This window comes from Tachysurus fulvidraco, chromosome 7, assembly GCF_022655615.1.
Source record: "Tachysurus fulvidraco isolate hzauxx_2018 chromosome 7, HZAU_PFXX_2.0, whole genome shotgun sequence".
NCBI lineage: Eukaryota > Metazoa > Chordata > Actinopteri > Siluriformes > Bagridae > Tachysurus > Tachysurus fulvidraco.
In genome coordinates this window covers 5,665,084-5,692,796 of record NC_062524.1, presented here as the reverse complement: position 1 = coordinate 5,692,796, position 27,713 = coordinate 5,665,084, and the positions used below count along the sequence as shown (strand labels likewise).

At 41.4% G+C, this 27,713-nt stretch overlaps 2 protein-coding genes across 11 annotated transcripts; both read left to right on the top strand.

Annotated features, from left to right (window-relative positions):
- On the top strand, positions 1 to 20,873 carry prrc2a (proline-rich coiled-coil 2A). 5 transcript variants are annotated; one of them, XM_047815695.1, is made up of 16 exons: positions 1 to 19; positions 7,321 to 7,472; positions 9,354 to 9,531; positions 9,817 to 9,913; positions 10,073 to 10,148; positions 10,533 to 10,676; positions 10,915 to 11,153; positions 11,542 to 11,624; positions 12,131 to 12,279; positions 12,386 to 12,488; positions 12,584 to 12,782; positions 13,027 to 13,588; positions 13,695 to 13,933; positions 14,397 to 14,664; positions 14,751 to 14,997; positions 15,305 to 20,873. In XM_047815695.1, exons 2-16 carry the CDS (start codon positions 7,358 to 7,360, stop codon positions 18,261 to 18,263), a joined length of 5,658 nt encoding a protein of 1,885 aa, XP_047671651.1. In that variant the 5' UTR covers positions 1 to 19; positions 7,321 to 7,357; the 3' UTR covers positions 18,264 to 20,873. The 5 variants fall into 5 exon arrangements, with proteins under 5 accessions (XP_047671651.1, XP_047671649.1, XP_026989560.1 ...); XM_047815693.1 differs by lacking the exon at positions 1 to 19 and adding an exon at positions 2,662 to 2,819; XM_027133759.2 differs by lacking the exon at positions 1 to 19 and adding an exon at positions 2,686 to 3,038 and having other exon boundaries at positions 14,772 to 14,997.
- A 951-nt stretch (positions 20,874 to 21,824) lies between these two features.
- csnk2b (casein kinase 2, beta polypeptide) lies at positions 21,825 to 27,312 on the top strand. Of its 6 annotated transcripts, none has more exons than XM_027133891.2 (7): positions 21,825 to 21,945; positions 22,636 to 22,717; positions 22,833 to 23,004; positions 24,080 to 24,195; positions 24,351 to 24,426; positions 25,647 to 25,836; positions 26,358 to 27,312. In XM_027133891.2, exons 2-7 carry the CDS (start codon positions 22,646 to 22,648, stop codon positions 26,446 to 26,448), a joined length of 717 nt encoding a protein of 238 aa, XP_026989692.1. In that variant the 5' UTR covers positions 21,825 to 21,945; positions 22,636 to 22,645; the 3' UTR covers positions 26,449 to 27,312. The 6 variants fall into 6 exon arrangements, with proteins under 6 accessions (XP_026989692.1, XP_026989695.1, XP_026989693.1 ...); XM_027133894.2 differs by having other exon boundaries at positions 21,833 to 21,945; positions 22,833 to 22,935; XM_027133892.2 differs by lacking the exon at positions 21,825 to 21,945 and adding an exon at positions 22,156 to 22,230.
- Positions 27,313 to 27,713: the final 401 nt, after the last annotated feature.

Here is a 27,713-nt window from a genome sequence, read left to right as displayed (position 1 = left end):
AGTCTGCGTCCACTTTCCAGTAAGTAATGTAATCAAATCTTTAACGTTAAAAAGCATCTTAGCTGCGATTTGTTTAGCAGCTAGATATTCAGGTTGTCTGAAAGGTCCTGAAGCATTTTAATATGTTTTTCTCGACCGATCAGTGATATACTGACCGTTTTGATCGATAACCGTTTTTTGTTTTTCGAGCTGCGTGTTTTCATCGGCGAGAAACTGTCCAAGGTGCTGATTTACGGCCTCACCTGAATTGTACGTCATACCACACAAGGGGTTTTGAAGGACAGGCGTGTATATGGTGGGTGTGGCAACACATCTAATCCAAGCTCCAATCATTTTTGACGTGTGATCAAACTTGTGTGTGGTCTATTACACAGCTCCATTAAGATTAACGAGCACACGTTTTGATTATTCATGATAAAGCTTGTTCCACTTAATTTCTTGGTTCGTTTTTATATATTTTATTGAAAAAAAAAGTTTTTAAATTTTTTTTTATCCCCCTCCGCTCTCTATGTCACCAGAACTTCCAAAAATGAACTAGCGCCATCTGTTGCAATAATAATACGTCATGACTTTTCATACAACCCACAGGATTCACATATTAGTTACCAGTTCAGGGTAGTAAAATAGTTCATGGATGGATAATAGTGTCTGACACTTAAAACCTTATAGTATTTGGTCATACCAAACAGCCTGGCATTAAATGTTGTAAATAAATGTAATGCAAAGTGTATAGAAACTTTGACACGGAGTGTGACATTTAATGAAGTGTAACATGTTGTAGTAGTAAAGTTATCGAGTGAAGCAAGTGTATAAAATGATGATGGTGCTGCTGTTATGAGTGGCAAGTGCTCAGGCGTGTGCACACAAATCCAAGAAGTGGGAAAAATATGCATTTTATGTGCATTTTAATGCACATTGTCTAAATATTGTTATTGTGCGTAGTGTCAAATCAGGGTCTGATGCAGAATCCTACACTGCTTCATGTTTGGATCATACGTACACACCAAATGGCTAGTAATACAGAGAGAAATGTACGGTGGCCAGGCTCGTGAAATTTCAAGGCTAAGTGATACTAGGTGAGCTTGCAGGTAAAGATGTCTGCATGTTGCAACCTATTAGACAGAGTCCCTGCAGTAGCCCATGTCCTTCAGGAGATTGGACTTGAAAGTAATGCGGATCAGGCAGTTGATGCTTGTAGGTTACTAGGCAAAATTTACTTAAATTTCATTAAGCTTCTGGTTACTTTTAGTAAAGTATGGAGCCAGTCAAATTTCTTGTCTGACATACTGCATGTCTTGTCAATACATTACTTGACACTGCAGCATTATAGGATTGATGTTTTTTTTTGAGGCTGTATGGGCAGAGATTGAGAAAATCACTGTGAATCGTGATGTCACTACTATGCGAAAAGGTGGTCAATAAGGAATAGGAAGCTAGGTGCATCATAATGATCATATTGATAAGGAAAGCTTTCAGAAACATGTATTCCATCCATTACTCGACTCCATGATGGGTGAACTCCAAAGACCATAAACCAAATAATAAAATAATAATAGAAATTCAAGCCCTTCATCCACAAAGCAGGACCTTTATAAATGAAGAAGATCTTTTTGCTTTTGCTGAGATTTTTTATTCAAATGTTTATGATTTAATACATGAGTTACATCAAATCAAGAGAGTGTTCAAGAGGAAAGAGAAAATTGGAATGAAGAGGCTGACGACCCTTTAAGGTCCATAAACTTTTCAGGCTTGGCAAGATTGCTCTTTGTAATACCAGTCAGCAGTGCCCATGTGAACGAAGCTTTTCAGCTCTTAACTAAATTAAAAACCATCCAAGAACAATGGGGCAATGACCGCTTGAATTACCTTGGAGTATTGAATCCAGGAGGGCAAAGACACTAGATATAAATTAATTTCTCAAACTTTTCAGCGTCAGTCACAAAAACCGGGGAATTGTTCTTTTTTCAGATTTTACTTACAGTACCTGTTACTCCAGTGAAGTTCTCCTGTGCACTTTATAACCATACCTGTTTCCTGTGCATTATAAAACCTCACCTGTTACTCCAGCAAAGTTCTCCTGTGCACTTTATAACTGTACCTGTTTCCTGTGCATTATAAAACCTCACCTGTTACTCCAGCAAAGTTCTCCTGTGCACTTTATAACCGTACCTGTTTCCTGTGCGTTCTAAAACCTCACCTGTTACTCCAGCAAAGTTCTACTGTGCACTTTATAACCGTACCTGTTTCCTGCGTGTTATAAAACCTCACCGGTTACTCCAGCGAAGTTCTCTTCCCTGTATATTATAAATACTTACCTGTCACTCCAGTGATACTCCAGTGTCTGAGGACAGTTACCTGTGTATTTATTCCCCAACTTTTTTGCTGTCTGCTTACATACTGCCCTGTAACTCATCTCTTTTTTTTTATCTATCATTAATAAACCTGCATTATTTTACTCATCAAGTCCATCTCCAGTGTGTTGTTACAGAAATCTGCAATCGAATAATGAATAAAGAATTGCGCATTATAATTGCCCCCACCATCTGCAAATTGTGGCCCTACAGTGGCCCCTGTGAATTGTTGAATTTGGCTCAGTGGTAAGCCCCGCCCCCAGGCGGATTCGAAGGCTATTATTCTAATTAAACCACGCCCCTTCCCACCTTGCTCTCCCCGCCCCTCTCTGCGCTACAGCTTCAGTAGCCGTTGACGGCTCTTGTAGTTGACGGATCGATTACGTTTCTATAACATTTTATTTTCCCTTTTTCATTTGTTTTGTGGGGGGAAAAAAAGAAAAGAAAAAAAAAGGAAAAGGAGTACAAGTAAGCTTCACTGCACACACACCCGCCGACAGTGTTCCCAGTCTGATAAATACACATAATTTGTATTATTATTATTGAGGCTTGTTGCTGCGCGAGCTGCCCGGATTTGGCTGCACATCAGAGCTTTAGGTGATTAGCTATAAGGCTAAAGGCTAGTTCACGTTTATTCATAAACTAATCCAGCGATAACAACCTCGAGACGAGTCGGAACAAGACCAGGTTAGTAAACGTGCATTAATTTGTTATTCGTGTCGACGTTACGCTTCTGGTTGAGAGTGTTTTAGCTTTACATCCTGACCCGTAGCTAGCATAGCATCATAACAGCTTTATTGTTCAACCTGGACGCTTATCTAAAAGCACACATTGATTCTCAGTGTTTAAACAGCATTAACGTTTTTGTTTTGTATCTTAATAACAGACCATCCTGTCCTGTGTTTGGTCAGCGTCTCTGTTTGGTCGCGGTGCTAACTTTTTTTCCTCTCCTTCCAAACTTAACACGCTATAAGTCTCCGTAAAGCCACTAAGATCCTTCGTAAACGTCTCTTAGCGCCGTCAGAGCGCACACGAAGTGTGAAAAATCGCCGTTAAATGCAGGAGAAACGCAGTCACGTATCTTAACAGATTTCCGAGGCGAGTTAGCACGATGCTAACGGCCTTCACCCGAGTGGCCGCCATTTTGTGTTTTGTTCTTGTAAATGAGTCGGTGCACAGCTTTGATCTGGTCTTAATCTGATAATAATAATGATAATAAAAATAAACGATTAGATATAATATTATCGCTGCTGTTTATGTTTCGTATCTTTAGATCAGTGCGTGTGAATTTTAACACCGCCCTGTAACACACAAGTACTGCGTTGGCTAACGTGTCACTGAACCCACCTCACAAACCTTACACAAATCTTTCCTTCTTATTTATTTTTTATACTAGTTATTAGTTTGTTCGGTTTAACTGGTGTGGTTATAATCACGGATTTATTACGAAGCCTTAACGCTCCTTTCCTCCCATCCTTAACCACGGAGAGGCCTAACAGCTAGCTCAGCAATGCTAACCCGGCTAACAGGGAACTTCATTAGACCGTTTAATTCGCTTTCACTCTGTCGCTTTGGGGATTTAACGTTTTATTTAATCACCAAGCAGAGTTTCTCAACCGTGTATCTTCCGTGTATCGACGCAGTGTCGTTTCCGTTAACGCTTAGCTTGTTGCTACGGTAGCATGTTGCTAAAGGCCTTTAGCTTAAGCTCACCGGCCATCGCATGACCTCATTTTAAAATGTCTCACGATAAACACGACGTTTGGACTCATTGTTTTACGAGTTAAAAATAAGATCACGTGTTTTGATTCCGTAAACGAACCGTGCTTGTGTTGAAAGCACTCGTATAAATCTCTCGGTTAGTTTTCTGTAGTGACGATACACGAAATCCTGCTAAAAATCATGGAGGCTGCAGCGGTATGATATTTTTTACGGTGTGATCTACTAACCGCGATATTCAGAAACTTTATACTACGATATAGTGGCCGTTTTGTAACACACAACCTTTTGGTGAAAGCAGAAATAATGTCGCTAACTGTATCTCTGTCCCAGCGTGTCTTTACACATCACTATGTATATAACAAAAACCAAAACAGTTTTGGTGTAGATGTAATTTTTTTTAATGGATACGAGTTGATATGAAAGCATTTATTAGTAAACGTTTGTATGAACATTTACAGTGTTTAGTCGCACGCATGCAGAATAATCAAACGCATCCTCATGACAGTTCAATAGAATATTGTGTGAAAAACACAATTTATACCATTGGCTAGTCTTCATAGTCATTATATTATATCGTATAATTATTTAATATTATCGGCGTAAACAGAGGATGGCCTGTCTGCCTGCACAGAGCGGTTAAGCTGTAAATACACACCCCAGCTGGCTGAGGTTCTCGTTCTCGCTTATTATTGGTAGTAGTAGTAGTAGTAGTAGTGTGTATATAAATAAATATTTCTTGGCATAAAAGTGAGTCAGAACATTTTCCACATCTCTGAGCTGCCTGTGTACTTATTTGCAGTTTTGCGGGTGTCTACATCCACACTTGATGTTTCTGTAGTCCTCCAGCTCTGTCCTTTGGCTCAGTTTGTGTCTTGCAGGTCAGTTTGGAACAGAAAATTATTTAGTTCCATTGACTAGAACCTAACTCTTTTATGTGTTCTTGGACGTGTTGTTTTAGTCTGCTACCCAAAATAAAATACAAACGCTAAAAATTAGATCAGAAGGCACTCCTAGGGAGTTGCTTTGTTTAGTTCCAGTCGTCTTTGCTGTTCTGTGCTGTGCTGTGTTTGATAGCTGTGTATGATAGTTACAGGCATGCCAGGATGGATAGGAGAGCTGAGATGATTCAAACTCTGCCGGTCTACTTCTACATAATATTGTGCATCAGTTTATTTTCAGAAATTGCAGTTGTAATGCTTACACTACAACACAAGGTGCAGTATACATGCTTCTGTTATATAAACTGGGAAGCTTTAGTGTACACATTGAACTAAATCTGTGTGGGATTTATTGGCCAGCAGTGAAATGCACACCGGCAACCCTGGTGTTGCCATGGCTCCGGCCTCTCTCTCTTTTCTCTCTCTCTCTCTCTCTCTCTCTCTCTCTCTCAGCACGCACACACATGCAGAGGGACATCATTTTTAACGTATCTCCATGGCAACCACATCTGTCCGGTCCTTGCGAGAGTCATATTCACTGTTCCTGTCTGTACCTTTAGATCACACACACTTGTGTATGATGATCAGCTCATTTTTTTTTTTTTTTTCTGTGACATTTCATGATGTCAGGTGCTCTATTTTGATTGGTTTAATTGAATGTTGATCACACAAACTGTTTAAAATCAGAACGGCATTAATGTTTAAATGGAGCTTTGCAAGCTGTCACAGGAACATTTACACTTAAATATATTGTCTGCCTTTAGATCCAATGGGAGAGTATACTGTAACCACAATACTCAGAAAACTTTTGGGTTTTGCATTATTAAAATAATTGGATTATGACTGCTTATTTAAAGAAAATAAACATGATTTAATTTAAGCAGGCATAGATGCTGCTTTTAAGTGAATTTTAACTAATGAATTAATTAATTCATGAAACAAAAGGATCTTTGACCAGATTAATAGCACAAACACAGGCTTTACTCCGTTTCAGTAAATTTCAGAATCCGGTTTATTGCCAGGTACATGTAATTCTGATTCTGATTCTGAATAGGTGAGTCATTTTTTACTCAGCAATAAACCTGATTCTGATTCTGAGCTTCCAGAACAGGCGAGTTATTTTTCCCAATAACTCGTTGCTTATAGGCTACAAAACACACCATCCACTTATAGCTTTTTGATAAACTGTGCCAGGATTCAGGCAATTCCGCAGTGTCTCTAAAACACAGCCTGCTGCAATACACGAGCTTTCGCTCGCACCGCTTGTTGCAGGAATGCACAAAATTCTCCTTGCAAGCCGCTGCAGCCGTGGGAATTGATCTTGTTTCTCCCAGAACGAAGCAAATTTTATGTTTAGAGTATGTAGTTAATATTTGCATCATTAATGACTTGTGCCTATCACATCCACCCACGACCGCGAGACAGACGAGATGCCAGGACACCTGTATCTGGAGCTGTGCTACAACTATGAAAAACATAGTGGTGCACTGCTGCCACTATTTACATTGGCATTGCACCGTGCAGATATGTCGCGATCATTTCTGAAGATGTAGCCTAGCGACTTGTCAAACCACCACAGGATGCACGTGGCAGCCATCTTGCATACGTGTCTGATGTGTGTGTGTGTGATCAGATCACCATTTCCCCCCAAATCTCTGCTAAACTCTGACATGCACAAATATTTGCAATGAAACCTTGTCATCCCACAGTCCTAATGTCTCTGTGTAGACTTAAACAGTCTTTTCTTGCTCACCGTCCCATCACATGCTGCCCCTTCCATCACCTGACGTTCAGCTTCAAGTGCGCTTTCGACTCTAGCCGTGTTTATTGTAGATGTTTCTTTAGTCCCTGCTCAACAGCCAGTTGAGAAGACGTTGTGATTGAACTCACTTAGATCTTTCCCTCTTACCTCCTTAATCCAATATTAAGGTCAACAAGGCCTACTCAGGATTGTTCTACATACCACTGGGCACGATAAGAGGTTAATTGTTTAAATCTTGTCCACCTGTCAGGAAGGATCTGTAATCTTACCACTACGTTCATTTGTTCCCTCCTTTGATTTTTTTTTTCACCTTTTAGACGAAGCTGCAGCAAAACATGTATTGAACAAGTTAAATGTGTAAAGTACAGTTGACTCGTGCAGTATTCTCAGAACTGTTTGTTCTGATGTCCGCTATTAGGATGTACTTCCCAGACATAATTACAATGCCAGAATAAAATTTGTGTACTGATTTTAGAAGCATCTGTTTATGACTGTAATTCTACCCCTCTCCATCTCACAAGGTCCTTCTCTTCTTTGTTTCTGCCAGTCTCAGGTCTCTTCATACTCAATGAGCGTGCAGCGCAATGTCAGAGCGCTCTGGGCAAACAGCAAAGGGGAAGGATGGCAAAACCAAGTATGCATCTCTCAACCTGTTTGATACCTACAAAGGAAAGAGCCTTGAAGTACAAAAGCCTGTTGGTAAGTATTTCATATATTTTAATGCTTCTTTCATGTACAGTCAGACTCCTGGTGGTCCAGAGGCAGGATCCCATGCTTTCGTGGCCCAGGTTTGATTCCCGGGCCAGGAGCCACTTAAGAGCTTACTCTCAGTACTTGTCCCAAGGCCAGATAAAATTGGGTAGAAAAAAAGGACCTGTCATAAAACTTGTCAAATCAAAAATTTGATCCGCCGTGGCACCTTCGAACAGAGAGCAGCCAAAAGTAAGACAACGTGCATGTACATGAACATCTCAAGATATTGAGACTTCACGTCACACCTCTGTGAAGTTTGTTAAAATATACACTCTGAATTAAATCTTGAGTGTTGTGGAAGTCAGTAGTTTTTATTTTCTTTTCCCTCCTTTCTCTGGTTCTGAAAGAAACAGAAAAAACCCCTCTACCAACTACTAGCTCACTTGAGCCTACTTGTCTGTCAAGCAGCTATGAATTAAAAAAGAATGAACTGGTTATGTGATCATCTTGTCCCGGCCATCTGGGCTACTGCTTTGACCACTTCTGATCCTTTATTCTGTTCTCACTTGGGCAGAAGCCAAAATAAATTGCGTCTGGCTCATGCTCACTGCTTCAGCTCAGTCTAGGTTTCAATTTGCATCTGCTACTGTAAAATGATCTATTCCAGAGAAAATGAATCTTCTTGCTAATACTGCCCTCTGCCTTTCACTGTGGCGGACTTTGAGGGTGTTTTGGTGTCAAGCCTCATGTTTGCAGTCCAAGACCGATGCTGTGCTAACAGTAAATGCGATCCAGTTCTTTTTGGCCCTCCTCAGTTTCATGTCAAAGCTGTACATAATCTACACTACTGTGCTGAGCTCACTAGAGAGTCTGGTGCATGTTGCAAATAGACGTGGTCAGGATTCTTCCATTCTTACACACATTTGCTCATGAGCTAAAGAAACATTATCCTGTTTACTCGAATGTTTTAATCAAAACTATTCAGTTGGAATCCCTATTTTTTTTCATTGAGTGCATGAAAGACCTGATGACATTTTTATAAACAATTTTAACATCAGGTTAATGCATTATTTCATAAAAATGTCAGAACAGCTGATCTCAGGCAGCTCATCAGGTAATGTTACTGCCTCAAAGCTACAGGGTCCTGGGAGCAATCCTGAGCTTGGTGTACTGGGTATTTGCATGTTCTCTCTGCTGGTTTCCTCTGGTTGCTCCAGGTTTCTCCCACCTCTCAAAAACATTTAGGTAGTTTGATTGGCAGCATGTTTCTTTGGTGTGTGTGTGTGCGCGTGTGTGTATGGTTTGTTGTGGTGGACTGGTGTTGCATCAAGTGTGCAAACCCACCTAACATGCAGTGTTCCAATGAGGGGCTCTACAACCACCACAACCATGATTAGGAGAACTGTGTGCTTTGAGCTCTCCAGTTGTTAACACACAGTTAATGAGTTGAGGAAAACCAGACATTTTTTACTTCTGCATTAGTGTACAGAATCACTCCAAGGCTGTTAGCACCTATAGCATGGACACATGATACACTCACTTGGCTCATTTGCCTGTGCTTGGTGTTGTAAAGCTTCATTTTAGAGCCTACATTATTGAAAAAGTCTAACCTGAACTGCTTATATAATCGATATTTTAAAATATCCCCTAAAAACGACACACATCTTTCGCTCTCGTTTTGCATTTATCATCATTAGTTTTGGAAATAACTGTGTACCAGTTCTGAGTTCCAAGTGCATTTCTTATCAGATAGCTGCTCATTCCTGGGCTGCATATGAACAAGGGGAATTTTTACATTTACTTCCTCTTTCTTCTACTTTTCTAAGATCCGTGCCATCTGAAAATGTATTCATGCTTTCGGTTTTTCTCTCAAATTTGTCTCTGTAGTTGCCCCTCGTCATGGCTTGCAGTCTCTCGGTAAAGTTGCCTCTGCACGGCGCATGCCCCCCCCAGCCAACCTGCCAAGTTTGAAGGCGGAGAATAAAGGCAACGACCCCAACGTCTCACTCGTTCCCAAAGACGGCACAGGATGGGCAAGCAAGCCAGAATCAGCAGACCCAAAGAGGTGAGTGAGCTACACTATATTATACAGAAGCACAAAGATACTGATTACATTGGCTGGTAAAGAAATTCCTATTTTTTATGAAATGCTGAAGGATGTGATCACTGTTCCCATTCACCATGAAAACTGAGTGAATAAATAAAATAATTTTTCAGTGACAAGATTTCATTATTTACTCTATTTTTTATATTTATTTGTTTTCAAATTACTGTTAATTTTACTATCTTGCCTAGATCACACACGTCTGGTGTACAGTATTGAAAAATCATATACTTTTTATTCCCGCAGTACCGATGTATCATCAGCACCGCAGCCGGAGTCGCAGCAGCCTGCGGCTTCACAGACACCTGCACCGAGCCTGCCGAGAACACCTCCAGCTCAAGAGGTGCCGCTGCGTGCATTTTTATAAAGCACTGCTTGTTCTTTTCCACACTAATATTTCGAATAGAACGCATCCTAATTTCTTGCACCATTTTGTGTTAAATGATTCAGCTCCCATGACATACTGCTGAAATATAAGTGAACTTGACCTTGTCCTTTCTAGGCCCAAACTACAGCTACAGTCGCAGGGACAAGGTCCTGGGCTCAGGCCAGTGTTACTCTTGGAGCACAAGGAGATGGTGAGTTCTTTTTCCCCAGATAAAATGTACAGTTTTGTGCACATTTTTAAAGGAAACGTTTGCCCAACGCAGTCGCAATAAAATGTTTAAAATCCTACCTATTCGACCTCTGACATGGCCCTTTCTCTTATTTAATGAGTTAGATTTTAAGGAACAAGGGCAGAGCTAAATAAAAGAATAGCAAGAATTGAGTTGAAAATCAGTTTTTCAGTGGCACCTTTTATTTATTTAATTTCTAATATTATTTGTCACCTTTTCTTTCACCGTTACAATCTGCACCTCAAGCAGCATTTTTTTAAATTTTAGTTTTAAATCGAACAAGATTTTAAGTGGTGACATGACTACACTACTGCTATTATGGCTACTCACTCCTGCTCTGAACAGGTGGAAAGGGATCAAACCAACCATCGCCATTCTCTCGCGAGGAATTTCCCACCCTGCAGGCGGCGGGAGACCAGGACAAAGCTGGCAAAGAACAGGCCACTGCAGATCAGTGGTATGGGCCAGGACCAAGCCTCCGCCCCCAGAGTTAGTATATCAGGCTTTTATATTTTTATATGTGTATGTGTATATATATGTATGTATATATATATATATATATATATATATATATATATATATATATATATATATATATATATATATATATATATATATATTCCCCATTGATGTCTTTTCAGTGGATGTGGAGCTATTGTGGTCTGCTACATAATACATTATTCGGATGACATTTCTTTTTTTGTAAATACCTGCCTTTCTTTTCCAGATGTGACGAGTTGGCGGGATGGTGGGGGCCGCTTACTGGCGCCCACCATAGCTGGGGAGGGGGTAGCGGAGGGCGGTGTTGGGGGAGCCATGGGAATGGAGGGTGCAGCTGGGGCCCCTCTCCTTCAGAATCCCACCCATGGGTTACCTAGAAACCCGCCTGCAGGCAGCCCCACTCTTCCTCTCCCTCAGCCGGTTGGCCCGCAGTTCCCTCCTTACAGAGGAATCCTGCCCCCCTTTGTAAGTTCCAAGAATTTTACCACTTTGGTATCACATCGAGGTTAAAAAACCATGGTGTCCGATATGTTTACAATCCTTTTTGTTTGTAATCTTTTAACATCAGCTCGGTCCTCCAATAAAAAAAAACCTCACAATGAGGTGGTCAACACTATTGTAACAATGGCATGTGGTTTTGTTAAATGTGGTACATTTTTGTAGATAATTTCAGTTATATATTGTATTAAAATTTCTACTTTTTTTAAAAAACTTTTTTAAAGTTCTAAGTTTTCTCTTATATACCGGTCATTAAATTTGGGCCATATGCACCAAATATTAATGACAAAGGGACACACTGCATTTGAAATAAAATACTTCTCTAACCTGTTTTCTACTGTCTGTTCGTTTTCAGATGTTCCCTCCTTACTTGCCCTTCCCAACTCCATATGGTCCACAAGGGCCGTACAGGTATCCACCTCCCGGTGAGGCCCATAGGTAAGGCGTGTTAGTACTGTCCCTGCGATCTCCATGTAAAACCTTTTAGCAGATATTTTTACTCTATTTATTTGACTTTCCTAATAAACACATCAGTTTAATTGCAGCTTGTGACTTTATCTTGTTTCACATGATTTTTGAATCGCAAGCATTTTAAAGGCAGTTTGAATTTGCTGTATTTTATAAAAGAGCAGGTTGTACACCAAGTCACTCAGTCAGTTTTGATTAATGCAAATTCTTTCCAAACATTTGTCTTGCACTGTTCAACTCCATAAGGGTGTCTTTTTTTCTGAATGAAGAATGCTCGAGTGTTTTTCATAACTCGAAGTTGGTTTACTCGAATTCAGTCGACATTAAACCATGCTGCACAGATGTGCACAATAAAATTGGAGCTGTTATATTTTACATCTTTGATTCATTAGTGTTGTGGTTTATTGAGCTTTAATACACGTTCACTTTTACAGTGCAGTTCACAACTCTTAACCGCCCTCTTCCTTTTTCCTCAGATTCTCTCGTTCGCAGTGTGGGCCTGCAACGGAGGGGAGGCCACCTGGTGGCCCCCATGGTGAGGTGGTCAAACGCCCCTCTATCCTAAAACAGGATGACCTCAAGGAGCTAGATGAACTTGACCATGATGGAGATGAAGGATGGGCTGGTAGGGATTGTGCATGAGAAGCTTTTACTTCCCGTTTATTTTTAAGGATGTTTTTTCCCCCTAACCAGTGTTTTTTTTTTTTTTTTTTTTTTTTTTATTAAATCAGGGGCACAAGAGGAGATTGACTACTCAGCCAAGTTAAAGTTCAGCGATGATGAAGGTGAAGATGAGAGGGATGAAGAGGAGGATGAAAGCAAAAATGGAATTCTGTATGTTTCTAAAAAATACTGAATTGCATGATGATGATATTTAGGTAGTAAATATGTTTAGAATTGTAATGCTTGTCATTTTCATCCCCGTTTAGGGAACAAAGGGAGCAGCAGAAATCCCATGATGGACCTGCCCCAAGTTCACGTTCCAGGATATCCGAGAGCGGAGGCAATGCAAGGCAGACACCTCCTGTCCCCAGTGACGACTTTACGGCAGCACCCTCCGGCAAGCCAAACTGGGCCGAGGAGGGGGGAAGCAACTGGGGTGGTCAGGCAAGCCCTGGATCCTACCAGGTAAGACCCACATGATTCCCACAAAAAAAGGAGCTTTTGTTTTCGTAACAACCATCACGTTACGAGTCATTGTGATGACAAGAAGGAGCTTTGAAGGGCACGTGCCCTGGCAGGTGCTTTTGCCTTTATGCAGGGGCGTAGACTTCTAGGTGTATATCGCCTGCCCCGATAGTAGCATATTCATGGTGTTGGATATTCATATGGGAAGAGCTTTGATAGTCACAGACATTTTTCCTATCTGCAGGAACGGTCCTCAAACCAGTCGGCACCCCAGAAGCCATCTGGTGCTCAGGTCCAGCAGCACAAGGGACCTACACCTCCTCCATCAAATGCCCTGCAAAATCAGACGCAGGGTGAGGATGAAGATGAGACATGGCGCCAGCGGAGAAAGCAGTCATCGTCAGAGATATCTGCAGCTGTCGAGCGTGCCCGGCGTCGTCGTGAGGAAGAGGAGCGCAGGATGGAAGAAGAGCGCCGTGCTGCATGTGCTGAAAAGTTAAAGAGGCTGGATGAAAAGCAGCAGCAGCAGCAGCAACGACAGCAGCAGCAACCACCACCACCGCCACCACCACCGCAGCAGCAACCACAGCAGAAGCCCAGTGCTGCTGTTGACATTCCTGCAAGCAGCCCCACTCCTTCCCTTACTGCTTCAGTCTCTTCATCTAGCACCAGTCATCCCCCTTCACCCTGTGTGGACACAGAGGAACCACCTCTCGCATCTGTTCAGTTGGGTGGTGCTACACTGACACTGACTGCTAATAACAGACAAAGAGCTGGCAGCAACAGTAGCTATGACTCGAACACTGGTTAGTCTCCCCGTGTGAAAACTATCGTTTAAAATGATTGGTTCTTTTTAACTCCAGGATAACAGTAAAACAACTTCTGAATTCTTCTGTTCTTTCTTTTTTCCAGAGCTTGCTCAGCCTCCTGCCTCCCAACATCAGCAGTCCCATGATGTCCCAGTACCAGGGGAAGTCAAAGAGGAGCCAGTGTCTAGCAGCACACACATTCGCAGCAACAGAAGTGGAGAAGAGATCGCGAAGGTAGAGGCAATTACAGGGGGAACAGGAAGGCCAGGTGGTGGAATGACTGGCCAGGGCTTTTCCAAGTATCAGAAGTCCCTCCCACCTCGGTTCCAGAGGCAACAACAGGTTGGTGTCTCTTCTGAGATGTTCTGTATTCACAAGTCCTCTGCTTTATCTCTCAAACTTTTATTACATTTCATTTATTGCTATTTACTTCAATTTGTTTTTGTGAAAAAAAAGAAGTCTTGGATCTGTACGTGTGTAGTAATTAGGCAAAAGCAGCTGTAATTGAATCCGTATCTGTAGGATGGGAAAATATTTTCATCAGAAACAGGAAGAAGGTTTTACTGCTGTTCATGCTGTGTGTCCACATCTCAAACAGCGCCACAGTTGCGTGACATAATCAGAAGAGAGAGAATGGTGATATATGATCCAAATGGAGATGAGGGCTTAAGCAACTACTCCTGCAGAAATGTACAATAGATATTAACACTTGTACTTGTTAATACTGTACGCATGCAGAATCGTTGGATTTGTGTAATTATACTGGTTGGATTATGGAACTGCTCTGCCATTTGATTGTTTACAGGAACAGCTCCTGAAACAGCAGCAGCAGTGGCAGCATCAGCACAGCCAGGCTGCCCAAGCACCCCAGCAGGGCCCAACTCCTGGTGCCGCACCACAGCCTGGTCCTAAACAGCCTACTTTATACCCCCCTGGCTCCATGGGAAGGCCTCCACCTTTGGCTATGAACTTTGATCCTCGGTGGATGATGATGTCTTACATGGACCCTCGCATGATGCAGGGTCCTCGCCCCCCGCCCATGGATTATTATTCAGCCAGCATGCATCCCACTGGTATGTCCACAAATTTTATATATGAAGTTGATTATATATATTCAATATATATGAATTGATTGACACTTGCTTTTTATGTCTCATAGAATTTATTATTTTTTTTTCAGGGCTGATGAGCCGGGAGCGCTCAGATTCTGGTGGCTCTGGCTCAGAGCAGTTTGATAGGCAGCAGCATAGCGGTCCCCCTCATCCTCATCGTGGCACACCACCCATGGATCCTAAATTGGCTTGGGGATCAGAGGTTTTCCCAGGGAGCGGAGAGGGTCGGGCACTGAGTTCACCTTTAAGGCAGAAACAAGCTTTGGAGGAGGAGGACATGGCCAAAGGTGTCAGGTAAAGACATCCTTATTTTGTATGATTTTAGTCTCTCGAAATCTGGATACTCTTGACAAACAGCCTTAAAAAAATAACCCGCTACAATATTTCAAATATTCAGCTGTACAAAATGTTTTATAGTGTTTATATTATTGTGTCTACACACTAAAAAAAATTATTTCAGCTACAGTTTTTATACTATTTTACTGATTTAGTCATTGACACAAATACTAATAAATATAGATGATGACTGTGAGAGCTTGAGTATGAATGAGACTTTAATAGTAAAATTTATAATAATATTTTTGTCTTTCATATGTACCAGGAGTGACACTCCTCCAGTGCGCAGTCGAGAGGGAGGTACAGGTTCCATTCAACCTGGTGTGGGCACTAACTCTCCTGCTGGCTCCACGGATCAGACGGTATCCCCTGTGAGGACTCAAGCTAACCATCACCAGCCCTTTCTGGGAGGGCGTGCAAATTACAGCAGCTTCCCAGATAATGGATCCAGGATGGTTTCTCACCCACAGCAGAGGGTTAATGGTGCTGGAGATCTTTGTGGCTTTGGACATCAAGATGAAGCCCTGCAGGCTGGCCAGCAGAGTCAAATCTGGGGTGCTTCACATACCCACTTTGACCGCAATGGTCGTGCTGAGCTTACTTCCTTGGAGAACAACCCCCATTTGCAGCATCACCATGCTCATCCCCCACACTACACTCTCCATCTACACAAGCAGGAGAATAGTAGAGAGCGGGAGAGAGGAGTAGAGCCCAAGAAGACTGAAACATCCCCTCCACTTCCCTTGCCATGTCTTTCTTCTTCCTGCTCTTCTTCTTCTTCATCCTCTTCCGCCAGAGAGGATGGCAGCAGCAAGCAGTCACTACATGACCCCCCACCCCAGCATGAGCATGTCACTGGGCCCAGGGGTGTTGGACGGAAACAGGACAAAGCAGGGAATACCTACCCTCACACACAGTCCTCCCAGCATTCAGTGCAGCATCACCACCACCACCACCACCCCAAATCTAACTCTCGTGGGCGGGAGCAAAAGACTGAAACTCAGTGGGGCCCAAGGCCTGGAAGCAGTAGTGCAAGTGGTGGAGCTGCACATAATAGAAAGGGAGGCTCTGGAATGGGTGGAAACACAGGAGGGGAAGACATGCCAAATCAAATTGATAAGGCTGCTGTCCAATTAGGAGGTGGCAACCACAACAAGCGAGTGGGTCCTATTAAGCGTCCTGTACTGAAGGAAATGAAGAGGGAGGTCGGTGAAGGTGATGGAGGAGAGAAAAACACTGTTTCCTTTGTAAAGGATAAAGACCAAGATGCCAGTCATGCATCATTCAAGCAAGTGTCAGTGTCCAGTTCTCAAGCTTCATCTGGACCTTCTAGTAAGGATGAAACTGTTCCTCTAGGAAAGCCAAGAAATGGTGGAAAGGAACGAGGTGCTGGTGGGGGCAAAGCATCCAAAGAAGGAGAAAACCCTGTTCAAACCATTGCCTCTTTAGCTCCACATTCAAGGAGGGACAGAGAGCATTCTTATGAGACAAGTGGCAGTGCAGGGGGTGCTACATACCATGCTGGCTCTTCACGAGGAAACCGAGCAAACCGTGGAAGGGGTGAGTTCTACGGCCGAGGCAGAGGCTACAGGGGCAGTTACACAGGCAGTGCCCGTGGTAGGGTAGGAGGCAGAAGCAGCCGAGACTACAGATCCGCTGCCAGCAGTGGTTATCAGCATGGTTCCTCCAACCAAGATCATAAGAGGGAAGGGTCTTCTGGTAGACATGGACAAGGAGGCTCTCAGCCAAACCCTGGACGTGCCAGAAACCACAGCGAAACCCGAAGCGAGGGCTCAGAGTACGAAGAAGTGCCGAAAAGAAGAAGGCAAAGGGGTTCTGAAACCGGCAGCGAGAGTGCTGCTAGTGACCTTGCACAGTCTGACAAGGAGGATCGTAAGCCAACTGCCAAGAAAGGAACAGGGGGAGAGAATATAGGCATGGGTAATGCATCATCTTCAGCACCACCCAGAAATACCCAAACCAGAGTATTTACTCCAAGAGGAGTGCCATCTAGACGTGGCAGGGGTGGAGGTGCTGCTGGTGGTGGTATCTGTAGAAGTTCAGGCAGTGGAGGAGGTATGTCTGGAGGACACCGTTCTGGGCCTGGTTTTTCTCAACCAGGTGTGTCTGCTAAATCCTCTGCATCAGCTCGAAAGCAACACATACCCCCACCGACTTCCTTAATGAAAGAACCAAGCCATGGATCTAATGGGGAAAAGAAAGAGAAGGCAACTGAGCAGGGTCCATCTCAGAACCATGGTGTAAACTCTTCAGTAATCTCTGATCATACAGTACCTGCAACTGTCCAGTTGGGCACTGAAAATGGAGGTGTGGCCCAAACCTTAAGCAGCTCCAATCCCTCTGGTTCCAAAACAGTTCCTTTGCCTAATGCAGATGGGAGAAACATACTGAATAGAGGATTTGAGCGCCCCCCTCGTCGCAGGCGCCATGGCCGTTCCCAACATCAGCAAGACAAGCCCCCCAGATTCCGCCGGCTTAAACAGGAGCGGGAGAACGCAGCCCGTATAAATGGAAGTAGTGGAGTAATTGAACCTGTAGGTGGGCAACAACAGCAGTCATCATCTCTATCCCAGAATCCAATTCAAGATGGAACACCTAATGTGCCCACTACCACCAGTATTGCGAATGCAAATCCCAATATGTCTGCAACCAACAATAACAATAGCGGTTATCTTGGGGGTGGGAGCCTGAATTTGAATAGTCACCACCATCACCACCAGCACCACTATCATGGCAACTCTGGCTTGCCCCATTCTCAGCACCACCATAACCACAACCAGACCGGTGGTGCCAAATCTCCAGATGTCTCCAATCAGAACTCTGATCAGGCCAACGAGGAATGGGAAACTGCTTCTGAAAGCAGTGACTTTGCAGAGTTTCGAGAGAAGGAGGGTGGGGGAGGAGGTGGTGGAAAACCATATTCTTCCTATCACCATCACCATCCTTCAGGAAGAGGAAGTGGAGGAGGGGGCGGGGTTGACCGAGAGGTGACTACTAAAGAATCTGCCGCCAATAAGAGGAGCTTCTCCAGCCAAAGGCCTGGAATGGAAAGGCAGAATCGGAGGGTTAGTGCTGGTGGCGGTGGCGGTCGAGGTTCCAGAGGTCCACCTACCGGTGGTGGATCTGGTGGTGTTTCGGGTAATGGAGGGGCCAATCGTGGTGAGAGGCGTGGCAACTGGCCATCTCCCAAGAACAGGAAGTGAATCCCCCGCCCTGTCCCCTTCCCTTTTAATTGAGCAACATTTCAAATTCATCCCTCTTTTTCTCTTCCCACTCATCTATCAATTCTTGTCCCCTAACATATTACCACATTATTATTATTATTATTGTACAAGATATAGTTATGAGGATGATGTACACACTCATTCTAGCACCCATGCTTTATGTCTTGTCCTTTTTATTTGTCCATGCACACCTCCTTTCCTTTTACAAGCCCAAAGTTCTACTCATGTTAAATGTCACATTACCTTAATTGACGACTCTTCAAATAAAGAAAACGTTTGCATATACAAGCACAATATGACCTCAAACTGACACACGGATGCTCAACATGTGACTGCAGTGTGTAGGAGGCCTACATTAGTAGCATGGAGTAGTGTCTGGAAGTATTTATGGAAGGCCAATGTTTGTGATGTCCCTGTGTATTTATACGATGTTGGGGGTTTAACAGTTCGGCATATTTTTCAGGTTCAGGGTTAGGTCTGCAGTTAATCTTTTTAATATGAATATATGTTTCATAGATTTGCTTTTTCCTCCTTTTTGTGTCGTCTTTTACCTCATTGTTCAGTTTACATGACAATTCCCTCCCTTTAAAAGTTAGGGCTGTAATGTTTCTTTTTCTCTGCAAAGCAGGTCATTAAAATACATTTTTAATCAAAATCCTTCCTGATTTTTTTTTTCCTTTTGTTTCAGTTCATTGCTAATTTCTGCTTGCCCAACTTGTGAATACTGATGTTCACGTTTTCCATCTCAAACATCACTTCTGTAGCACCTTGTTCACAACTATATAGTGTGACTTTTTTAATTCAAGGTTGTTGGATGATTCTTCTCTGCTCCTGCTTTTTTTTTGTTTCTTCTTGTTTTGTTTGTTTTTCTCCATAAATTGTTGGCTGTTTGAGCCTCTGCATAGAATATTCTATTATTTTTTTTAGCAAAGGAGTTAATTTTTTTTTTTTTGTTTCAGGAAAAAAAAAAGTTTTCCAACTATAAGATGACTGAATACGTGGGCTTTGATAACTTTTACTTGTTCTTTAGCCCCATCCAGGAACATCAATGTATTTCATTATAAGGCTTTTTTTTTTTTTTTTTTTTTAACACCACTGGCCTACTCTTGTTCTACTTTACAACAAGGAATACTATACTGATTTATTTGAAGATCCATCTAGTTTAAACTTGCTTTACCCTCACACTCCTAATCATCCCCGAAAAAAAAAAAAAAAAAAAATCTCTGCCACGTTTTGTGCATCTATTAAGTGTCATATTATGGTTCATTTTAAACCAAAATTGGCAGTAAGTGTTGCTATTGTTGCATTTGCTCACCAGTTCTGGTAAATGTAGAGAAAATGCAAGCGCTCTGTCCAATGTCCGATTACCATCCATTTAGTTTCGATTACATCATGCATTTAAAAGTAGTAGTACAACAAACCTAAGTGCTGCCTCTGCTCGACATGGCGAATCTGGGGTATTGGACATCTCAGTAGGACTGAATAGCAGACATTTCACACATGAATTTCATGTCTTGTTAAAACCTTATTATTTAAATATAACTATTATTATTTTAACCAATAGGTTTGTCACCCTTTTTTTTGAAAAGTATTGCAAATGTTAACGCAATACACCTAAGAAGTTACTTAAGAGCTGCATGTACTCACACGAAAAAGAAATTAATAAACCCTCAAGTACACATCTGAATTGTAACAGGTGTAAGGACATGCCCTTGTGTATTCTGACCAGCATAGATATTTTACTACTGCTGTAAGTTGGGGTTTGTTTGCTGGATATGCCTGTGTTTTGAGAGTAGTTTGGATAACTAAATAGAGCTTATAAATGAAATGTACAAGTGTATAGGGCAACTGACATGCGTGTGTGTGTTTGCATTATTTCTACTGTATGTATATTTTTTTTGGGGTGGGTAGGATTTTTTTTTTTCTTTTTCTTTTTTTTTTGTGGGACAGTTGTCTTTTTAACCCTTTTGTGGGATGATATTAGGATGTTTAAACTGTGTTCCTTCCTTCTATACACTCATGGATATGCATTCAAGTGTGTGTATGTTTATCCAAATGAAGTACTTGCAGTGAAAAATCATTTAACATTCTTCTCTCTCTGGTTTATTTTACTTGGGGAGGGCGCTTCACTGACATTTTAGCATGGACACATCCTCATTAGCATCTCGGAGAACCTGAACATTAACAGCCACGCATCAGGCTCCGAGTTCTATTATCTTCCCTTCTAAAACATTTAGCTGTCTATCAATGTGGTCATTATCGTATGTACCCATGTTTAATGAGTAAATAATACTACCCTTTCAAGCGTATTCCTGGAATACTCAAAGATTGTACTATACTTCCGACCGCGCTAAGGTACCTGGAGTGGTTACGTTTATAGCATTTATGGTTTATTACTGGAGCCTTGATATACACTCATGTATGTATATTGGTATGTATCTAAGTTCGTCTACCCCAACTTACATTCCCAGAAACGATTGTTGCCATTTTTAAGTTCATGGGAGCAATGTACAAGCAGAGAAGTGTCTTATTATAATAAAATATACAGAGAAAAAGAATTAAATAAAAATCTTTTTGTTTTAATGGAAACTTTGCGTTGTGTGGAATTCTTTTGCACAGTTAAAGATTACAATTATTATTATTATTATTATTATTATTTTAAGAACAACATTTAAACTGACTTTATTGTGGATTGCTTCAGTTGTCTCCAATGTCTTATGTGTTCTTAAATGCTTATACATTTCTAAAGATGGTGTGGAACATCTCAGGCTGAGCGGTAACTCTCGGGTACCTGTTTGTTCTCATGTTGGAGCTTCTGTGGATGTTCCCCACTGGTGTTCTTCCCAATGACGGATGGACCGGCTATGCTAAATTGCTCCTTAGGTGTGAACTCAGTCTGTGTTCTTGGATTCACTCAAACCCTGATAAGTGTAAAGTGCTAACTATGTATTAATAAATAAATAAACCATTTGTCTTGGTCTTGAGAATATAAATGGTACGTACAAAAGTTTATGGACCCCTGACCATCCCATTCCACCTTTATTCCTCTACACTGTAACGTGACTGGGACTCCTCTGTTGTTCAGCGACTCGGTCTTTCAGTTAATTCTGAAGGTTTTCGGTGGCGTTGAGTCAAGAGTTCCACCGAAGGTAAATTTTAACACTACGGTGATGTATAATTGTGTAAACAGTCTGTTAATGGACTATGGTTTGATGACCACTTGTATATAAATAAATGAAGTAGGTTTCAACATGGAGCAGAACTTCATTTTTAAGATGGTCCTGAACCTGATTGGCTGTTTGTTTATTTATTTTTTTCTCCTGAACCTGTATGGCTGTGTTTGTTTATTTATTTATTTTCCTCCTGAGCCTGTATGGCTGTGTTTGTTTGTTTGTTTGTTTGTTTGTTTATTCATTTTTTCTTTCTCCTGTGCCTGTATGGCTGTGTTTATTATTATTTATTTATGTATTTTTCCTCCTGAACCTTTATGGCTGTTTTTATTATTCACTTTTTTTTTCCTTTTCCCGCTTCACTGTTAAAAACTACATTTCCCAGGCGCCTTGTGCGTCAGATGTGTGCGTCATCACGCAGCTTAAGACGTCACACGCGAATCAGCGTGAGAGCGCTTGTGTATTGCTGCAGTTGAGTACAGAACCGGGAGGTGAGAGTCGCAGTGATCTGCTTTTATATCTACGAATACACGTTTTACACGCCTGTGGTGACGTGATCGTGTGTTTTGGCGTGTGTGAGTTTGTGTGAGTGTGTGAAAGTGTTTGAGGCTCGCGGTTTGTGTATCTCTCTCTTTGCGGCCTATTGAGCCCTTGTAACCGCCGCCATGTTGATTTGATCCCTCAGAGAGAGAGAGAGAGAGAGAGAGAGAGAGAGAGAGAGAGAGAGAGAGGACGCAGGATTGTGTTACATTAACACTCCATGTGTTTAGTCACAGGTTCGGATGTTTTAATTACACAAACGCTTGCAGTTTGATTTCGCGGTTTCTTTTGATGTAAATCTGACTAGCTGTAATTAGCATTGATGCTAATTTACTACTGAATGAACCGACTGAGAGGGTGAGCGTAAATACAGCGTTAATATAGGCTCCATAGTACATTACTCTATGTTCATTAGGTCGGTGTGTGTGTCTGTGTTTTTGTGTGTGTGTTTCTGTCTGTGTGTATTTGTGTGTGTTTTTCTGTATTTGTGTGCATGTGTATTTGTGTGTGTGGTTGTGTTTGCGTGTGTGTTCTGCTTATGTAAGTGCACTATATAAGGCATGAATAACGAGTACTCCAGTCTATGTAAAGCACCACACACCTTAATAACTATTAAACATGTTCATTTTCGTCTCTTATAGTCTCCCCAAAATGAGCAGTTCAGAGGAAGTTTCGTGGATTTCTTGGTTTTGTGGTCTACGTGGGAATGAGTTCTTCTGTGAGGTTTGTATTACACATCCGTGCTTTCTTTCCATTCCTCTGTAAATTTTTCTGTTTGTTTATTTAGTTATTTTTATGTTAACAAATTAGCGCTTATCTTTGTTCACTGTGCCTCCAGGTGGATGAGGATTACATCCAGGATAAATTTAACCTGACTGGACTAAACGAGCAGGTTCCTCACTACAGACAAGCCTTGGACATGATTCTGGATCTGGAACCGGGTCAGAACAGATCAGCAGTTCTTTTAAGGCCCATTAACTCTGTCTGTGCAAGGGCTTCTTCATCATTAGGAAAGCCAAATTCAGCAGAATAATTTCTAAATATTAAGGCAGATTTTTATGGGAAATCTAAGAGAAAAACCTAATTAAGGCATTAACATCATTCTTATTTTTTTTTTATTATTATTATTCTCCATAACAGCACTGTTTAATTCATGATTTTGATTGTTTACTAGATGATTAAGTTTTACATAATAGTGCAAAGTTTCAGTATTAGACACTATTGATCCCAGAGGAAGTTAAAACTCTGAATTAGAATTAACACACTATCTACAGAATTAACACTATCTATAGTAGCAGCTAATCCATATAGACGTAATCTCATGTTTTCTGTGTTTATTTGCACACTGGAGGCACTTAGGAAACGTTTCCAGAAGGTGTCTGCAGTGTCAGATTTGTAATAATAAAATGTAAAAGCCGTCCTTTTTACAACATGGAACAGTCTTAGAGATTGAGAACTTTTTTTGTTGCTTCTCAGTAAATGAAAAGCTATTTTTATCTTGTTAACTTGGAGAGAGAAGTCAAGTCAAGAAGCTTTTATTGTCATCTCAACCATTATATAGCTGTTGCAGTACACAGTGAAATGAGACAACGTTTCTCTAGGATCATGTGCTACATAAAACACAGACAGGACTAAGGACTTAAGTAGTCCTAGCCACGTAAAGTGCAAATGTGCAAACAGTGAAGGACAAGCCAGTGTAGACAAAAGGTTACAAGACAATATACAAAAAAGACAAACAAAAAACAGCGCCTAGCGACCAATGTAAATACTGTATGTAAATACTGTAAGTTCAGACAATATTGCGTGCAGTAATACTAGAATAAACAGTTTCTTAGCAGCAGGTCCCTGAGATAGTGTAGAAAGAGAGGATGGTGAGGGAATGACAGTTAGGCGTATGTGCTTGTGATCGAGTGTAGTTTAATTGAACGGTCACGTGTACATATCGGTCAGCTGTAGTTTATTTAAGTATTTAAAGAGTAGTGATGGGTGATGAGTAGTGATCTTTAAAGCATGGCCATATTCAGAACGCTCTTTCTTCTTTTGTGGCGTTAGCAGTAAACAGAATTTCTCATCGTGTTCTTCCAGATGAGGAGCTGGAAGACAATCCGAATCAGAGCGATCTGATCGAACAGGCGGCTGAGATGCTGTACGGCCTGATTCACGCGCGCTACATCCTCACCAACCGTGGCATTGCTCAGATGGTACAGCTTCCCTTTCGCTGTAGTTATTAATAAACTGTTCTAGACATAACGGGCTTAACTGAAGAATGAGTAGGATACTAATCAGTTTAAGGTACTGTATATTGTTAGAATGTCTGGGAGGTGATTTGTTAAACAGTCTGTTGTTTTTTTTGTAGCTGGAGAAATATCAGCAGGGCGACTTTGGCTATTGCCCACGTGTGTACTGTGAGAACCAGCCTATGCTGCCAATTGGTGAGTCCTGAGTTAACAGTTTTTTTCAGATCAAACCCGAAGAAGAAATAAATAATCATCATACCGATTTTCAGGCATACTTTCTCCCATTGGCTGGTTACTTAATGTTCTTGACGGTACTTTTAGTCCCTGCCCTGATGAGCTATCATGAGGATGGGTTTGTGTCGGAGACTCCAAAGTTCATCTGTCCGTCATTCTGTATACGAGCATCTGCTAAATGCTGTATTCCAGATAGAAAAGGGTTTAGTTGGAAATTGTCTAGGGTTTAGTTGTTCTTTTGCATAAATGTACATAATGTAACCTCACGTAACGTTTTCTGAAGTCAGAGGATTTTCATGTTTTATTCGTATAAAACATGAAAATCCTGTTTTATTCGTATAAATGCCTGTGGGAATGTTTTATGTATAAATCTGTTCATATACAGCTTGATACCATTCATATACCATCATTTGCCCATATTGTACTGGCATGTTCCTGAGACTGAGAGAAATCATGTCTGCATATATCCAGCAGATTCCGAGCTAGTAGCATTCACAAGACTCTCATTATGTTACTGAAAGTTTTTAGCATTTTTCTTGTTTTAGAATGAGAGTAAAATATCCATTGACTGATATCTTAAGCAAACTTTTAGAGAATGCAGAGTGCAGATACTTGGAACATCTTCCCATGTTTGTGATTCGTCTATCTGTGATTTATTCAAATCTAATTTGTGTCCACGCTGTAGTGATGTTTGCTTCCGTTGTTATGGGAACAACCCGAGTGTGTAGTCAGCAACTGCTAGGATTTCACTGTGGGTCACACGACGAATGACAGAATTAAACAAACAAAGAGACGAGACAAGCCTGGTGTTTGTTGCTCAGGTGCTCTCACCTTCACCTGGTCAGAGAACCGATCGGACCTCGTTTATAAGTGTGGTTTATGTTGTTAAAAAAATCTTTAATGCTACATGGATTTGTTGTTGAAACATAACTTTCGAGATTGATTAAGGGGAAAAAGATTATGGTGATAAAGATTGTGTTCTTTAAAGCATGTGTGTCATGTGTGGTGTGAACAGTTATTTATTATTAATCTTCTGACCAATGAGCTTAAAGGATTAAACCCATCCCACTGGGTTCATAAACAGATCATAGATACTACCGTGTTAACATAATAAAATAGAGGCTTTGTGTGTTTTATGTGTGTTCTTTTGTGTAAACGTATGTACATTACTATGTCTGTAGGGCTGTCTGATATCCCAGGTGAAGCCATGGTGAAGCTCTACTGTCCTAAATGTATGGATGTGTACACGCCGAAGTCGTCCCGTCACCACCACACCGACGGAGCTTATTTTGGAACCGGATTCCCTCACATGCTCTTCATGGTGCACCCTGAGTACCGGCCAAAAAGGCCTGCCAACCAGTTTGTGCCCAGGTTTGTCTCCTTTTATGCTTTTCCTTTCCTCTGTGATGTGGTTCAGATCTCCTGAGCTCCAAGGCAGGAGTCACAAATAACGTTTTAGCATTTCAGACAGTCTGATTACTGTTAAAAGGGAGGACACGTTTTAATCGAACCGCTAAAGATAGTCGTCTCTTCGCAAGACTAGATTTAAATTTACTCACTTCTCTTGATTGTTTATCATCAAGGCTATTTAAAACTTTTTAACTTTGAGGATTGTTGTAGCTCAGTGCTAGCGTTTCTGATTCAGAGTATATGTCATGCACGGTTTAAACATCCGAAGTCACGTCGTCGAGACGCACAGATTTTTTTTGTTTGTTTGAATCTAAGCCAGTGCTTGAGTGTGGAAAAGATGATAAAATATGCAGGAGTATTTGTTTAGAGACACTTAGCTGAACAAACAACCCTTTGTTGCATATTGACTTATCCCATATTTTCCGACACAGACTTTGCTCTCCTTGTAAACACAGCCTTGTATTGCTTTCTGTCTAATGCAGGCTCTATGGTTTCAAGATCCACCCAATGGCGTACCAGCTGCAGCTGCAGGCAGCCTCCAGCTTCAAGAGCCCTGTCAAAGCCATACGCTAAATCACGGAAAGAAGGGAAGGGAGTGTCGGAGAGACGAGGGAGAGAGAGCATCTGTCTTTACTCCTCCTCGCTCTTCACCAAGAGATCCGCTTTGTTTAATCTTAGATTTGTTTAAGAGAAATGTTTCAGTATCAAGAGTGGGAAATATAGAATGCACACACTTTGGATAAACGTTTACTGTTCTCTCTCACACACACACACACACACACATGTAGGCAGCATGGGATACCATGCTGTCATTGGGGTATTCTTTGTAAAAAAAAAAAAAAAAAAAACGTCCCTTCCTTAAACTTAACTTGTCAACAGAAGTTATCTAATTGGTGATGGATGAATCCTGAGTGGTCATGTGGTCACAATGGCAGTGCAACTCACTGTTCATCCATGTAAATGTCTGGAACAGGTCGTCATCCTCCGTACATCCCTACTACAGAGGCAGAGACTGTTCACTCATGCCGTTCAATCAACACTACTGAGTTTTCCTATTGGCTTATTTCATAGAAATTAAAATTCTATTATAAATTTCAGCTAACACAACCGTCTCTGCCTCCGTCAGTCCAGTGTGTGCACGGAAGTTCCCTCTGTATCCACGTTTTCCTGCCGGCGTTCCTTCTGTCATTATTTATTCAATTGTCCACATTTTTGAAAATGTGTTTTAGTTTCCCTTCCCTGTTCTTAACTGTGCATCTCTGGTTCCTTAGAAAGGCATGTGACTGCAGGATCGAGACTAATCGAATGCTTTGATGAAAATCATAATTATTGTTACTCTCGGTGGCTTTTGTTTTGGTTTTTTATCTTTTGATTTATTTTTTTCCTCCACTTTAGAGCTGTCCAGAGTTCAGAATTCAATAAACTTTTTTTCCTACAGTTTGTGCCTTTTTTTTGTGTGTCTACATACATACGGTAAAAATAATTACAGTTAAGTTCTTTCTTTATTTATTTCTTTCTTTTTATGCCGGTATTAATACTTAAAACTAACCCTGTAAAGAAGAAACATCACTGAGCCTCTTCATCTCAGACACAGGGGGAAAACTACAGACATCCACAAAGGTCACGAGTTCTTTGTAATATTGGAAGATCACAAGCTATTTTTCTCTTGAGATTAGAAGAAAAATATTTTCCAGTGGCATAAAATTGGTGTTACAGTAATTCTACAGAAATTACCTCCTATTTCTGAAGATTTTCATCAGCTTCGGCTTGACTGCTGCAAACCATTTTGGAAACGTCGTGTGGTAACCATGGCAGCTGTAGCAAAAAAAAAACAAAAC

Bases quoted from the DNA above. Each gene is read 5' to 3' on its own strand.
- prrc2a (XM_047815695.1), top strand. From the start codon at position 7,358: ATGTCAGAGCGCTCTGGGCAAACAGCAAAGGGGAAGGATGGCAAAACC. The intron at 11,154-11,541 runs GTAAGTTCCAAG...GTTCGTTTTCAG, and splicing joins GAGGAATCCTGCCCCCCTTT to ATGTTCCCTCCTTACTTGCC. The intron at 14,998-15,304 runs GTAAAGACATCC...CATATGTACCAG, and splicing joins GACATGGCCAAAGGTGTCAG to GAGTGACACTCCTCCAGTGC.
- csnk2b (XM_027133890.2), top strand. The intron at 23,005-24,079 runs GAAAGCCAAATT...GTGTTCTTCCAG, and splicing joins AAGGGCTTCTTCATCATTAG to ATGAGGAGCTGGAAGACAAT. The intron at 24,427-25,646 runs GTGAGTCCTGAG...CTATGTCTGTAG, and splicing joins CCAGCCTATGCTGCCAATTG to GGCTGTCTGATATCCCAGGT.